A 17,025-nucleotide genomic window follows, 5' to 3' on the forward strand; every position below is an offset into this window, starting at 1 on the left:
ATGTGAACGCAGTGGTGACCTTGTGAAGATGCTCTCTCATCCACTCAGCCTGCATCCTCCCCATTGTTTGCCGCCTTTCTCCACTCATTCTGCATTTCACATAATCATTTTAGCAATTGTAATCTTTATTTTGCATATTCAGTTTGTATATTTGTTTTGTTAAATTCAATTATTTTCCTGAAACTGCTACATTTTGATTGCACATTGATTCTTTTCTGTTGTATTTTTTTTTTTTCCAACTCAACATTGACTTTAATATGCAGGACCTGACAAAGTGCCTTATATTTGCACCATGAACATATTTGCGACACCTCTCACTTTGCAATGTTTTGTGTCATATGGTGCTCTCGCTGCCCTGTTCTCCTCTGCTCCAGCTGCCCATCCTACTCCTGAAAGGCTGCACGCTCCTTCATGCTGACAGAGAAAGTCCCTGCTGCTGTCATGTCCTCAGTGGTCGCCCCGGAAAAACCTGCCTCCAACACCATGGGTCCCAAAGAGGTTAGTACAGTTTGGAGACGCATGTAGTGGATTAATGGCCTGAAGTTTAGCTTGATTAAAAATAAATTAAATGTAAATGAAGACCGTATTGGATCACTGCATGGTGCAGGCTCCCGTTTGTCTCTGACTCAGCTGAGGCTAACTTTAAAGTGTGGGGTGGGGGTAATTTGTTTTACGCTTTAGTAATGCTTTGACCTGTTTTCACTGCACAAGGACAGAACAACTGACTGTAGTATAAAAACTGTTGATTTGCATTGTCTTTCATGTGTGGGAAGTAAGGCTATGATGACATGAAGGTGAAAGTGAAAGACATTAATTCACCCAGTGCTCTATCTTTCAAACACACATATTGTGTATATTTGTACTGGCATATATCCGTTTATGTTTGCTAAGTAAGGATGGTATGGAGATGATGTGTGAACACTGTGGAAAAACATTGCATATGGTTGCACTTCTGAAGAAAAGAAGGTTTTATCGCTGATATAATTGCAAAACATTTGTCTTGATTCTTCGTCCTTCCTAATGGAAACCGTCAGGTGGAACTGATCCTTGTCAAGGAGCAAAATGGGGTTCAGTTCACCTCGACCACATTAGTGGCTCCTGCTCCAGCTGAGGCGAACGCCAATGTGGAGGAAGAGAGGGAGACCTGGGGGAAGAAGATCGACTTTCTCCTCTCAGTGATCGGATTCGCCGTGGACCTGGCAAACGTCTGGAGATTCCCCTACCTGTGCTACAAGAATGGAGGAGGTGAGGTGGATAAGTGAAGGGAGGCAGAATGGCATGCTTTAGGTCTCACCGAGCAAAATACACTGTGGAAGAGGATGAAGAGAGAGGAAAACTATAAGAAAAGGAGAATGTGACTGTCGGGCTGTTACACACACACACACACACACACACACACACACACACACACACACACACACACACACACACACACACACACACACACACACACACCCAACATGCGTGTGTGTGTTTGTGTGTTTGTGTGTGTGTGTGTTTCTTTCTTTCTTTCTTTCCCCCCAACCCTTTACAGAGATCAAAATAGAGGGGGAAAAAAACCCACCACAGCTGTTCCGAATAGATTAGCTCCGACAATCAGTGTCACTAATTATGGCTGTTTAACATAGAGCTCTCATTATGTCTAAGAGCTGTAACTGATACTGTGGCTGTAAATGAAAGTAGACATGGTCAAGGCTGGCACGCAGCTTGAACACACACTTTCTCGCCTGTCCTGTATAAACACCTCTTCTTAATTGTTTTCTTTTATAATTACAAGAGTCATTCTTGTGATATTATCTCTTTATGTGCTGCAAAAAAATTATTAAGCATCTTGTGATGTATTTACATCTCCAACGAATCTCCACATCTTGTACAAAATAGCACAATCTCAACTTCTCAACTTAAAATAAAGTTGAACATATTTGCATTTGTTTCTGTATTTATTATTGTTTTGTTTGTTTTCAATAGTAAATCCCAAATCCTAAAACTTTCTGTGCTCTTTCTTTCTTCCAAAGCATGAAAAGATTGCAGTATCAGTCACACATTCCTCAAACATTTGCATAATAACATATCCAAATATGATTTCACAAAATGTCAAGCTAATCAGTGGACATTATGTGAGAAAATACCTCTTAACTCATATGTTTTGTGCGTTCAGGTGCATTCCTGGTCCCGTACCTCTTCTTCATGGTGATCGCAGGCATGCCCCTCTTCTACATGGAGCTGGCTCTGGGGCAGTACAACAGAGAGGGGGCAGCGGGTGTCTGGAAGATATGTCCCATATTTAAAGGTAGGCATGTCTCAGGATCTTTGTAATTAGAAAGACTTGTTGCCCGCACACGCAAACATTGATGGATCCACATAGGCATACTTATGACATTGGTATCACAGATTGCAATGAGTTGAGATTTTTCTTTCTTTTTTCCTCCCTGTATGCTATTCAGCCTACATGGCTGCTTGTCTTTAACATCTACTTGTCTGCTTCTCTGCCCACATCCCCTGCCTGTCCACATGCCAGTCTCCTTTGTCTGCTCGTCTCTGCGCTGAGCAGCGACAGGCATTGTTTATCCTCCCTGGGAACATCAGGTTCTGATGGCACTCAGACGGAAAGTAAATGAAAATTGGGCTTTTAGACTCTTTTCCTGATTGTCCAAATCCATTCTGTCAACCAGTGGTGGCTTACAGTGGCTGACAGACTATTTCGACGTACTTTTCAACACATCATTAGGCAAAGAGCAGGTCTGGAGAAGCAAACATCGAAGAGACTCAGTCATAGGATTACAATATGATATTACACCTTGCTTGTTGAAACTTTTTTTTCTACATTTGTAACTCTTCTTTGAGTTCACCCATCTTTGTCTATTTGATGTATTTTATATACTCTTGTCTTCCTCAATTCTTTAATTGCCACAAAAAAAACAAAAAAAAAAACAAGTCACACTTGAAATCATATTTAACACCCAGGAGACACCATCAGATAAAACCAGCAGACCATCTGTTGCTTCACAGCATGAGTCCACAGTCAAACGATGTCCTTCCTGGTCTGGAGGTGGCCCACAATGCACAGCAGCTTCATATGTTTCTGCATGTGTGTCTCTCCGATCGTGTCCCTCTGTGTCAGTCTGTCAGGGACCCACACTGAGTAGGTTGACGTTGTAATCACACGCCTCACTCACTCACTCACTCTCTCTCGCTCTCTCTCTGTGTCTCTCAGCGGGGTGATAACAGTAATTATTCAAATCCACATACACATGCCCGTATTGACAGTAATTATTCTGATCAACAAGCTGGTTTCCTCTCAGGATCAATGTATTTGAAGAAAAGGGCTGAGAAGGGAAGATAGTTTGGACACATGCGGCGCTAATAAGAGGCATCACACCCCGGACAAATATCACATTCCCATTACAAAGAAATCAATAAGGCACAGTTGCAGTCATGCTTCCTGGCAAAGGTTAAGAATTAAATTCAGCTTTAGAGGAGTGGACGTTGGTTCTCATGTCTGGAAAGGGTAGATTTCTTGATAATTACGGCATGAAAAACACATTCCCTCAACTTTATTTCTTGTGTGAGGCACTGAGTGACGCTTTTCTACATTCACTGCTCTGTAATGGACGCCTTGGAGCTAAAATCTCCAGTGGTGAATTCTGAGCCGTTGTGCCACGTTTCCTGCTGATTGACAAGGTTTCTAAATGATGCAATGAATGACACCATAACTAAATAATTAAAGCATTAAACCAGTGGAAATCTATGATTAGCGGTGCCAGCTGCCAAGTCGGGATATAATTTACTTCACTGTAGGGTGCATGACAAAATTACTATACTGAAGTATGCATGTTAGATGGAAGCATGAACAAGTTGATTCTTGTGTCAATCTCACAGAAGTTAGAGGTTTGTTTTCTTCAAACGGGACAGTCAAATATTTTGGAAAATGTCTAGATTTGGTGAAATATAAGATTTAACATTAATTTCTTTTGGGTTTTTTTTAAATAATATTGTGTGCACATCGCTTCCCTTTTGTCAGGTTTTAAGATGTAAAACATCAGGCAAAGTTCCACAAAACAAGTAAGAACAACAACAAGGGAAAAAAACAACACAGAGGTTAAGTTTACAAGGAAACCAAGACTCAAAATTAAAACAAAACTGTCAGGGAAAGAATGGAATGCATGACACTAGAGGAGGAAGCAGCCATGGGAGGCTAAATAGCAGAGTGGAAACAAATGAGATGAGCAGTAGGGAATATCAGGTAATATAGCTGGCAAATTATGTATTTTCACTGTTATTATTATTTTATTAGATTTCTTCCATCGAACAAACATTAAAGATGCAGTGTATTCCTCAAATTACGTACAATATACAAACTCTCCAGCTGGTTCAACTTCTCCACTGTGACTCCTTATAGTATAACTCATATGTGGATAAACAGATATTTACTTCGTAATCAGAATATATATCACATCCTACTATATCAACTGCACTGTAGTTTTCACTACAGGTGATTATTACTGAGTTTCTGATCATAGCCCTCATTTAACTGACAGACAGGAAGGAAGAGAAATGTTGAAAGATATTCTTCTGAACTACAACTCCATAAATACAATATAAAGTCTGATTTAGGTATGTATAACCAAACTATAGTCTGTATGCACTTAAAATCAGTACAAATCTTCATATCAAATGCTAAAACTGTTTTGTTACTCCAGACATGTTTTATTATTTGGTATTGGGAGACGTAAATTGCCCTTATTGTTGTAAAGATTGCGGCTCCCTGGGTTAGACTCTCACTCGTGAGAATAATGGCAGTAACAGGCAGTAGATTACAGAGTGGAGAGGACAGTTTTCTGGGGCGAAATATTAAATAATTATTCCATTAAGCAAGATTCCCAAACAGCTATCAAGATGATAAGGAGTCTGCAGGATTAGCGTTGCTACATATCATGAAGGTTATGTAACTGGATGGAAGCTCTCTCAAGAAGGTTTCTCTCAACTATCGTCTCTATTCAGTGGCTATAATTTTGCTTCTCTGTGTCCCTCCCACAGGCGTAGGCTTCACTGTGATCCTCATTTCCCTCTATGTTGGTTTCTACTACAACGTCATCATCTCCTGGGCCCTGTTCTATCTCTTCTCCTCCTTCACCGACGAGCTGCCCTGGGTCCACTGCAACAACACCTGGAACAGCCCCAACTGCTCAGATTGGGCCGACAACAGCTCTGTCAGCGACATTTACAAAGTCACCCCTGCTCAGGAGTATTTCGAGTAAGTGGCTGAGTTTGTTCCCAAACTCGAAGCCTATCTCCAAGAGCTATAATACCATTGGCACCTTCCAAAAAGTGCAAGTAAAGTGTGAAGATTGTCTTTGGGATATAGATGTAGTAATGCCATTGAGTTATGAGAACAAATGAGTATATCATCATGACTCCAGACTTTATCTCCATTTAGCTCCTGCTTCTTGCTATATTAAGCTGACCAGGTGCCTTCCTGTTGCAATAAGTGAGGGGTTGCTTTGTTGTGACATTTGAGGCATATCATCCACAATGGCCGAAATAGCAGCCTGCCATTTACCCAGAACCACCTGCAGATGATTTGCTGAACATTGGGCAATCGTATTTCATCTGATCTGTGAAGTGCACCTCTGAAATTATCTGAAACATGGCGTCAACGCGGTTCAGTGGGCTTTCAGCCTTTCAGGTGACACATGCAATCAAACCTTTTATTTATTTTTTTACATAAACTTTCACTTAGAAATCTGTTATAATCTTTTATAGTTAGACTGCCACAATCCCAGAGATTTTATGACTATCTAAACGGAACTTTATTTTTTAAACGTTTACAAAGATTTGCTATGTCCGGCCAACCCATAAAGGGTGTATTTCAGCTGCACTCACCTATAAATACAAATACATAGTATAGCCTTGTTGTTAAAGCAACAATGGAAAATATCATCTTGTATTACACCCGTATTGACGCTTTTCAAGTTTTTTAAACAGGATTACACTCCTTGGAAACTATTTGCCCTTTTTTGTTCAATTCAGACTGTGGTCATTTATACAGTCTAGATTGTATAACAATTGCTGCTTTATGTTTGGTTGGACGAACATTTAAATTCTCTTAATTTCAGATTATGCATGTGGATAAACAATTATCATTCCTTAGATGCATTTGTTCTTGTTTTGCACTTTTTCTTGCGAGCATGACTATTAGAAATCTCACACATTCACATTTGTTGCTTGAAAGAAATACATCAAATAATATTATGGTGATAGCTCAATTTTTTTTTTAAAAACCTCTTGGTTTGATACATGGATTGAGTGCTTGTTATATTTCTGAACTCTTTCCCCACAAAAAGCCCTTTGTGGTTGAAGAAAAAAACTGTTAATGATAACTTGAGGGGTGCCGTGTTTCTCACATGTTCTCTGTCCTCAGCCGAGGCGTCCTCCACATTCAGGAGAGTAACGGTATAGATGACCTGGGTCGCCCGCGCTGGCAGCTGACTTCCTGTCTGGCTGTGGTGATTGTTCTGCTCTACTTTAGTCTCTGGAAAGGAGTCAAGACCTCTGGCAAGGTAGCACATAACACAACGTTTTACTGGCGCAAAACGACAGTGATTCAAGCCTTCTTGGCTACATTTTACTCAAATATAAATGTGTGTGAGAAGAAATAAATGACCTGCTTCGTGCGTGCGTGTGCGCGTGCGTGCATGCCTTTTGTGACTCCTGCAGGTTGTGTGGGTCACAGCCACCATGCCCTATGTGGTTCTGACTGTGCTACTGCTCCGTGGAGTCACTCTGCCCGGAGCCATCGATGGCATTAAGGCCTACCTCTCCGTGGACTTCCTGAGACTCTGTGATGCCAAGGTGAGTGCCAGCGGAGGAGAGAAGAGAGGGGAAGAAGCAGATGCTTTGACATTTTCAGCTGATCTGTTATATTTAACATTTTCACTTTGCAGGTAAAAAAAAAAAAAACAAAAACACTGAAGTTGTTGACAGTGCCTTTGTAATGTGTGGCATCTGAAGTGAATTTTATATTCTGATATAGGAGTATTGTAAAGTTTCAAGATGAGGTACTGAGTGGACATTAGTGTAAAGATCATCTCCAGATTCCTAAATAGCCATTAGAAATACTCTAAGCCTTATGAATAGTAAGAGTATGTTTAAATAATAATACATGCATCTTTATGTCATTATTCAAAGAAGCTTTAAGAATGCAGTGTATCCAGAGCTGGCCCTACCCTGTGGTGCCCTCGGCGAGATTTTATATGGCACTCTCTTCCATAGGCGATTTTCATCCACTTACAAAAGAAACCGAATAGCATGTTTTTACCATTGTCATTAATTTATAACATGTCATCCACTTTACATACTTGAAATAACTTAGGAATGATGATTAATGCCCCCCCCCCCCAAAAAAAAAGAAAAACCTCATAGATACATGTTGTAATAAGTACTTTCAATATTATTAGATTGAAATTTAATGTTTTTCTAATTTTGTGGCTCCTGCTGGAGGCTGCTATGCCCTTAGCATTTGCCTGAATTGCCTAATAGGCCAGACAGATATAGTGCAAAGATGAAAACTAAAAATCTTTACTTGTGTGTCACAATATTCACATGTGCAATAGACTCTATCAGCAAAACTGATGTGTTTTTCAGTTTTGGTCTGTAATGTTCACCGGCAAAAGAGGAAACAGTGTCCCAGAATTTACTCAGACACTCGGATCTGTTGCACTGATGGCAACAGATTCTTTGGTATGAAGTACACAGCTCTGTGGTAACAGTTAAGCAGTTGGTTTCTAATTGCTTTATTTAACTTCAAACTGCTGGAAAAAAAACTGTCATGATTCTTCAAACAGAAATCCAGTATGACAGCTTGTGCAGTGCAGAAAATGGGCTTTTGCAAAGTGTTTATATTTTTTTTTCCTGTCTGAAAAAAACAAAAAACAAACTTGCTTTGACAACACACAGCGTGTTGTGGTAGCATGTGCTGAGGAGCTCAATACGTGACACTGCAGCACTCAAAACGGATTCAGTTATGGAGAATGACAGAGACAGCAAGAAGAGAAATCGGGAGATGCATAGGAGCAATTGGAGAATTAGATTAGATAGATGCATGGAGCAGTAATTTGCAAAATTACCCCTCGTATTCACAAGCGTCTTTCATCTGCTGCTGTTGAATGAGTTTCCTGCAATTATCTCTAATAATGGCTTTTTTCCTCTCGTGTGCCTTTTGTTTGCCGCTTCACACAAGTGTGCTTGTTCTGTTGCTCCCCAGGTCTGGATCGAGGCAGCAACCCAGATCTGCTTCTCGCTGGGAGTGGGGTTTGGTGTGCTAATCGCCTTTTCCAGCTACAACAAATTCAGCAACAACTGTTACAGGTGAAGAAGATACACATGGGCTTGGATGGAGGTGGCAAGGGAGGGTGGGAGGTGGGGGGGGGTAGTAAAGGTAGGAGGCTGGTGAGGTAAAGTAGTTCCTTCAAACACGCAAGAGCTTAAAGCAGGTGAATTACAATAACCTTTGAAGCTCCCTGATAACCCCACCGTATGTCTTTGACACCATGCTGGGCAACACCAATCAGAACTGTCGCGCTCTTTGAAAATCATCAGCATCCCTCAGAGTGCTTTTATCCTCTCTCTTTTGGCTTTTTTGTATGTTTCTGGTAACTGACACATGACACAGTGCTCCTACAAACAGTCCTTCTTTTTTTCCCCCACTAATTTGATCTTTCTCACACATTTGGAGGAATGTTTTGTTGCTGAAACATTTTTACTTTCCTGTGAATGATCAGACGTGGCAGGGGGACTCGATATTTGTCCTCAGCGACACTGATATAAACATTCTACCAGACCTACTTAAAGAAAATATATATTTTTTTTTTTACATGAATAATAAAATCCAAGTCAAGTGAACTTAATGTTTTCCTCTCTCAGGATCCTTTAATCATCTGTATAAATTGGAGTGAATGTATGATAGATTGTTCGTAGTCTATCTTCCACTAATACAACAATATCGCCCGCTTCTTTGTCTATCTTCATTCTGGCTATCTGTGGTGATTGGTAACGCTGATGGCCAATGGGTATCATAGTATTTTGTGTTTTTGAATACCAAATGGCATAAAGTAAATATAACAAGATTTTTTTTTTATGTGGATGAATTTCAAAAGATTCGCTCACATTATTTTAATTATTCATATTCCAAAAAAAAAAAAAAATGTCTTGCATTTTGAAGAAGCATTTTTTGACTTCAATACTAAATATATTTGTATAAATTTGAATTTTCATTGTTGATTTCATAGATTTAGTTAAATTTACTTCTTCTCAGATTTATTTTTCTTAATGGACAATCAGCTTCATTGCTTAGGTTTTTACCCCATTACAAGCAAGCATTTTTATTTTTTAAACATAAAAATGTTGTAAAAAATAAAATAAATACAAATCTGTACATTTAATGTGCATTTCTCAGACAAACAAGTATTGTTAATCTTACTTGTAAAAAATTTTTTGGAATACATATCACAATGTGACCAATTGAAAAGGTGAAATTAACACTTTAAGAAAACCAAGAGCAAGCAAGTATCCAAAAATGCTGTTTTTCTATATTTAATTAATTAGTTCTCCCTCTGATTCCCTTGATTTAGAGATGCCATCATCACCAGCTCCATCAACTCTTTAACCAGTTTCTTCTCGGGCTTCGTGGTCTTCTCCTTCCTCGGGTACCTTTCACAGAAGCACAACGTTGCTTTAGACAAAGTCGCCAGAGACGGTATGTACTTCTTTATTTGTTTGTTTGTATGTGTACCCTCCAAACTGGATTGAGTCTTTTCTGCATTTCCTCATATGTCAGTAAGTTGATGTAAGATTTTATAAATTGAATAGTGGTTTGCATGTTCATGGTTAATAAAAAAAAAAAAAAAAAAAAATATATATATATATATATATATTTTTTTTTTTTTTTTTTTTTTTTTGTATTTCTGTTTCACATTGGTTTTATTCCTTTTGTCTTGTTCAGGTGCTGGGCTGGTGTTTGTTATTTACCCAGAGGCCATTGCAACATTGCCTGGGTCATCAGTGTGGGCAGTCATCTTTTTCATCATGCTGCTGACACTCGGAATTGACAGTGCTGTGAGTGTGAACCCATTCACACCACAAAGTAGATCTCCAATTTAAACCTTTCCTTTTGTACCTTGTACTGAGTTAGATTTATTAAAATGACATTATGCTATGTTTGTTTGTGGATGTTTTGATTCAATGTTTTTGGGGTTTTTTTTTAATATCAAGAGAAACCATATGAATGTGAAAACAATCATTTAAATCTTGTTTTGGTTTTTTTCTTGATTCGTAAGTGTTTAAATTGTGAAGATCTATCACAGCCCCATATTACCTGACTTGACATCTTATTCTTACTTGTGTGTTTTCCATTCCTTTGCAGATGGGAGGCATGGAGTCCGTGATCACGGGGCTAATTGACGAATTCAAATTTCTCCACAAGCACCGAGAGCTGTTCACACTCTTCATTGTTGTAGCCACCTTCCTTATATCCCTCTTCTGTGTCACAAATGTAGGTTTCGCACTGGCGATTTTGTTTCATGACACATTGGTGTTGTTTATTTAATTTTTACACTGTGGTTAAATACCATTGACCAAAAATTGTGTCTATAAAATGTCTGTATAAGATCACTTAACTGTGATAGACTTTAGAATTTTAATGTAATTATTATACAGTGTATGCTTTCTATTTGTTTGAATTTCTTCTCTCCAGGGAGGGATGTATGTGTTCACACTGCTGGACTACTTTGCAGCTGGGACATCGATTCTCTTTGGAGTGCTTATTGAGGCCATCGGCATCGCGTGGTTCTACGGTGAGAAAGACACACGAAAAAAAAGAGGATGGAAAATAGATGATTCATTTTTGTCATGGTGGGCAAAGCTGATGGTTCATTAGGGACTTGATGAGAAATCTGTTGGTATAGATATTCTGTGCCTGAATGTGAAATACCTCTATCAAATATAAGAATACTACAGCTGGCAAGTGTATTCCTGCTCATGGTTCTGGCCTCTTCAGTCTACAGCCGGGGCCTCGGTGAATGTAATCCTGTGGCTGTTGTGCTCATGTGATGGGGAAAAATGGGCCACATTTTGATCGCTGCCAGTGTTACCTCTGTTTTCATGAAGGAGACACATAAAGAAAATTACAGCTGGGGAAAAGGCAATTGCCATTTGTCATGGGCAGGAGCCAGCCGTCTAATAACTACATTGTACTCTGCTCAGAGGCGGTGACCCGGTCAATTTTTAACCCTGTTAAAATCTTCAAAACCTCCTTTATCTGGAAATATTATTATTTTTCAATGAGATAAGAAGGTTTTTTTTTTTTTTTAGTGTGTGTGAATACAATGTTTCTGGGCAGTTTGGTAATTGAACTTTGGGGTACTTTGGATAAGTTGTTCCTTATCTGGGCATCCCAGGTGGGAACTCGGCTTTGCCAGCACTGAGGTTGCCTAATTTTCATTTGCACATGGAAGGTAAATCATAATAAGACACTTTTAACAATGGAGAGCATTGTATTCGAGCCTCTGGTGTGCTGTTTGGTGACCTCTTATGGCTTTTGCCAATAAACACATTGTACTACAATACTGTATATACATTGTATTTTCACCTCCTGCTTGCGTGTAAACCTGATTTCCATTTTGAAACATTATAGCGGTGCTTCAAAAACAATCTAAAGAGAGTGACTGACCTGAACTTCTGCATCAAGTTGTCTCATGTCTGGTGGTCGTGATTGTGAGGAGGAGCACAAAGGACTAAATACTAACCAGCCCTCCGGCAGTGGGGTCAGGATATTGCCCCACTTTGGTGGGTCCTGACCTTGGCAAGACAGATAAATCAAGCCTGAGGCTTCACTGGGCCTTTTGTGGGCCTTTCCTCTCCCTATCCTCATATCTGCTGACAGGAACCCTTGAACCGTGTCCACTGTGATTTTTCGTTCTGCTGTCCAATGCATAAGTGTGCTATGCCGGGCTGAATACCTGGTTGTCACATTGGATATAGTCTCTCAGCAGTGAAAGTTGCCTTCCAGGCAGGTTGGAAGTACTTTTTAGAAGAAGGTACAGTTGAAGGTATCAATATAGGAAAATCAAGATAATGGAAAAATGTTGCTTGGACTTATTGCTGATGACTTCATTGATTGACTTCAGTTCTTCCAAAATGGGCGGAAAATATTACAGTTGTAACTATGTGTTGCTGCATGATTTAAATGTTTCCATAGAGGGAATACTAAAAAGTATTTCTGTGTGTTTTAGGAGTGGATCGTTTCAGTGACGACATTGAGGAAATGATTGGCCACCGACCAAGCAGGTACTGGAGGTTATGCTGGAAGTTTGTCAGCCCCTGCTTCCTCCTGGTGAGTGCTGCCACCTCCAAATAATATAGAGTAAAATACACCAGCCCAAAGGGAGAATGTGAAGTTGATCATCGAGAAATCATTTAACCACAGCAATAAAAACCACAATTTAGTGTTAATTGTAGTATTTCAAGGTCGAGTATTTAAAATTCAGAGGGACTGGTATATCTCTTGTATGAACCAGTACTGATGTCCTACTGCTTCACTCATCAATGAGTTTATCTGCTTTCAGAAGATTATTCCCAGCAATGATGTGCTTCTTTTTTTTTTCCTCAAAAGGTTATGGTCGTGGTGAGCTTTGCCACATTCCACCCCCCAAACTATGGCTCCTACACGTTTCCTCCCTGGGCTACAACGGTGGGCTGGTGTCTGGCCATGTCTTCAATGGCCATGGTGCCTCTCTACGCCATCTATAAGCTCTGCTCACTCCCTGGGAAGTTCTGCGATGTGAGTCTGAACTAAATAAATTGTTGTGATTCATTTAAAACCTTCGCGTTTGCTACACTTTGTTATGACCGAGTCTCTTCAGTGAAGATTGTGTCTTTAATTCTTCTTCTCGGTCTGACAGAGACTGGCTTATGCCATCACTCCAGAGACGGAGCATCATCTGGTAGACCAAGGAGAGGTGCGGCAGTTCACTGTAAGTGTTGATCTGATCTTATTTCTATGTAAGGATACAAATACATCCAGGTCCAACATCACGTCCCTGCATGTTTTCTCCTGTTTGAATTTCATTGACATTTGAATGGCAAAATTGCTGTTTTAGCTTATGATAATATCGCTTTTTTTTTTTTTACTCCATCAGCTGCATCACTGGCTGGTGGTCTGAAAGCTACAGGGAGAGCGAGCAAGAGAGAGAGAGAGAGAGAGAGAGAGAACGGACTCTGGATGCGCATGAGCAGAGAAGCTATGAAGAAGAAAGAGAAGAGCCATTTAAAATAAAATTATCACAGTGACAATGGTGGTGGGAGAAGTCTTAAAGTGCCAACACATACACATATAAACAGTGATAGAAACTTTAGTGTTCTTTGGGTTTAATTGTGGCTGTGTGAAGCTGTGCTTTGGCCCTCTCCACTATTTAGTTACCGCTGGTGATTGGGATTCAGTCAAACAGTTCCTGTGGTGTTAAGCCTGTTATTTTTCACAATGCAAGAGTTCCCGAACACGGCGTGTTTAAGCTTGCAAGACATCAGAGTTCTTATTTTCTCTTGCATTCTCCACTGAAAACAATGAGCACTGACAGGTACATGCAAACGAATGGATTCATTTGTGTCATATCAGATGTCATAGACATTGGTTGAAAGAAGATAGGTGGCGATGACAAAGTGCTACAATACAATAGCATCTTCTCATTTATTTAAAATAGGTGGCCCTTTTATTATTTTCATACTGGCTGAAAGCTCTGAATATCCCTGTTTCAGCTGAATCCCGGCCTGTATCATGTTATCGTGATTCATTATTGACAATTCATTTTTGAAGACTGTTATGATGATTAGGTTAGCACCTCTTGCAATATATACTTCTTCTTTGCTTTCATTAAAAATCCAAATTGCTCCATTATCTGCAGACAACAATATTGTAACATCAATGTCGGAGTAAACATGAACTTTTCGCACTGAGCTTGTTCTTCAACATAAAGGAACGTTTCAAATCGATGAAAGCGCCTGAAAATGAATCCCTCCTTCTCACCATGTTTTACACTGAAGGGTTAAACAGCTGGGTGGGGTTGGCAGGCGTAGATTCATTGTAATGCTGTCATTCATTGGTGTTTTCGGAGGATAATCACATGGGTGACTGTACTCCCAAAGTATGTTCAAACTGAATCTGTCAACTAAAACAGCAGCCCTGGAGACACATCAGCTTAACAAGGGAATGAAAAATCCAATCTGAACCGACACTTAATTGTCAGTGACAGAAAACCCCACTGATTAAACCAACCAAAGAACACAACAAGCACACAAATTCAAATATTGCTTCCGGAATATTTTTGCAACACAATCTTCTTTCTGTCAATGAGTTGACCACTTGATTGTTTTGACTTATGTAGCAGATTGTTTTTGCTTACTCTTTTCAATTTCGTACCGCCAGGGCTTTTGTTTGTGTGTGTATTTTCCTCCCCCCTCACAAAGGAACAAGTTGTGATTGGGAAGCTTTGAATCTCCTGTGTCCACAAGAAGGCAGACAGCTTTAATTTTGTCGTTTACATGAGTCTATTCAGTATTTCAAGACTGTTTAAAAAGCTGCTTCTTATTAAACTGCAAATAAATAGTGTGTATTGTAATAAATGAAGTAACATAAGTTATATATTGATGTAAGTAAATGTAATGTAGTATTGTATTGTACTGTATGATATCAAATGACAAGACCAACAAGTATATATTATGTACTGTATACTTGCAAAATTATATATTTGCCTTAAGAAAATTATATAGAATACCCTTATAATTTTTTAATTGTGAACTTTTTATGTTTGCTCAGAAAGGATGGAATCCTTTACGAATAAGTCAGCGAACCCTTGTGGTGCCTGTAACATACTGAAAGAATAACTGTGTCCCAAGTTGTATGCCTGTGCTGCTGTACCGTGCCTTGTGGTGTTTCTGACTGTATGATTTTGTTTTGTACTGTCAAATAAAGTATAATTAATACAAATATTACATTTAAATGATGTGTTTGTTCATTTCAAAGGGCAATAGTAAAGCTTAATTTCAAAGAATACGTGTGTGTATGCCTGTGTGTGAAAAATGATATGAACATGGGTTATTGATTGTTAAAATTAACTTCTACTGTAAGCAGTTGTTGAGAAGAATAGCCTACATTTCTTTACCCGAAGCAGTACTTTTGCTCGTAATTGAGTACAGGTTGAGCTCTAGTATGTCTGGTTACATTAGTTACCCATGTGGAATATTTATTGTAAATTAAGCACTTTCTTCTGTTCACAACAGTAAAATCCCTGCACCAATAACCCAGTCCTCTTTTTGGCACCAAGTCTGACTTTCTCAGATAGATATTAATTTTTCGCACTTCTCAATGAATATTTTGTGAGGATTTACTTGGTAAAGTCTCTATGTTATATAATAACGACTCGGTCGAGAGAATATACATTATAGCATTAAAAACACGACGTGTTGTTGCAAATGCCGGAATGAATCAATACTGTTGACTTCACTATACCCAACAAGTGCCTGGTATTGTTTTTTTTGCTTTGTTTGAACCAAAAAGAACCACAACGGCACCTCACCTCTATGTGGATTGTCCAAATGTCGTCAAGCCGGTGCCATCGTCAAGCAATTTTGGAAATGCAAGGACAGAGTTTTAAAAGGTGCCATTATCACATCAAGTAAACAACAACAATTATGTATAATTTTATGTCTTGTTGAAGATGAAGAGGTACACAAAGGAGAGACGCTGTAGTATTCAAGATTTTTACATCATGTACAAAACAATACAAACAACCAGCAATCAACCTGTGGTTTTACCCGAAACCTTTTGGTAATCAAATAATGAGAATTCAATTTCAAGTGAGGTATACTGCCCCAGTTTGCCTCTGAACGCCTGGTCTATAGAATACACACGAGATTTAATGATTAAAAACACACTGATCATCTCTATTTAGCTTTATTAAAGCAGTTACAGATGAATTACAAGTAGTATTGTCTTGCGATAACATAACTTGTGAAACTAATTGAATATTGGTTCTTGGAATTTGACCACCAGTTACAGAGAACAGAGAGTGTGTAATCAGAGTAATGTGATGTTTTACCTTTCATGTGGAGCCATGGTGGAATAGTGGTAAGAATAGTTGCCTCACAAAAATGGCATGTAATGTTTTTTGTTTTTTTTAAATCAAATGGATATAATGGAAATTTTGTTTTAAAATAAAGAATAACGTTTCCTTTGTTTGATAAAAAAAAAGAGATGTACATGCAATGCAAAACACATATTACATAAAAGAATGTTCCAGTTCTATTTGTGCAGTGAAGAAATGGACTGAAAAAAATAAAACTTTATATTGCAGACTCTAGTTTACTTAAAAAAATAGAAAATTGTTCATACTTCAGGGTACTTTTAATTTTTGGAAAGATAGCAAATGAATCCTTGTTTATGAAATATATTCTACCACGAAACTCGTATGAGGAGGACAAACATCCTCTAAAAGAGAAGGAAGATCATTTCTGAGAGGGCTGACTGTTCAAAGAACAGATTTATAGAAATAATAAGTCACAAGAGACTTTCAAAATTAACTGGATTCTTGAGAAGATTTTCAGCTGAAGCTAAATCAAGTAATTAGGGGAGCCTTGCAAGTAAGAAACAAGGAAATGAACCAGAGGTGGAGTCTTACCTGGGCTCAGAAGAATGAGACCATTACTCACAGCTCCAGAGTTCTCTTCTCACCAGAAACCGAGGTGAGTCTGTCGGTCCAGTCGGTTCGTATTTTGTGAGTTTAACTCTTTTTAATGAATATACCTTACTGAGAAATGACACTTTTTCCCATCAGAAACTTCATAGATTGCGTGAGCGCACCTTGAATCATTCAAACGTTTTGATTAATAAACTATAAATACATACAATTATTCAAAGTTATATAGTTAAAAAATACATCTTTTTTTTTTTTTTTTTTTTTTTTACCAGCAATTGAA

The 17,025-nt window shown here is 38.8% G+C and overlaps 1 protein-coding gene across 1 annotated transcript; it reads left to right on the forward strand.

The window, feature by feature from the left end:
• Positions 1–411: 411 nt before the first annotated feature.
• On the forward strand, positions 412–13,217 carry slc6a3 (solute carrier family 6 member 3; the record flags this gene model as incomplete). Its single annotated transcript, XM_080501521.1, has 15 exons — positions 412–498; positions 1,035–1,245; positions 2,159–2,290; positions 5,038–5,254; positions 6,422–6,560; positions 6,718–6,852; positions 8,264–8,367; positions 9,630–9,754; positions 10,001–10,113; positions 10,421–10,549; positions 10,751–10,850; positions 12,288–12,388; positions 12,668–12,835; positions 12,957–13,028; positions 13,194–13,217. The coding sequence occupies 15 exons, from the start codon at positions 412–414 to the stop codon at positions 13,215–13,217; spliced, it is 1,857 nt and encodes a 618-aa protein (XP_080357647.1).
• Between the last annotated feature and the right edge of the window lie 3,808 nt (positions 13,218–17,025).

The sequence above is a fragment of the Blennius ocellaris genome (assembly GCF_963422515.1).
Source record: "Blennius ocellaris genome assembly, chromosome: 8".
NCBI classification, from domain to species: Eukaryota; Metazoa; Chordata; class Actinopteri; order Blenniiformes; family Blenniidae; genus Blennius; species Blennius ocellaris.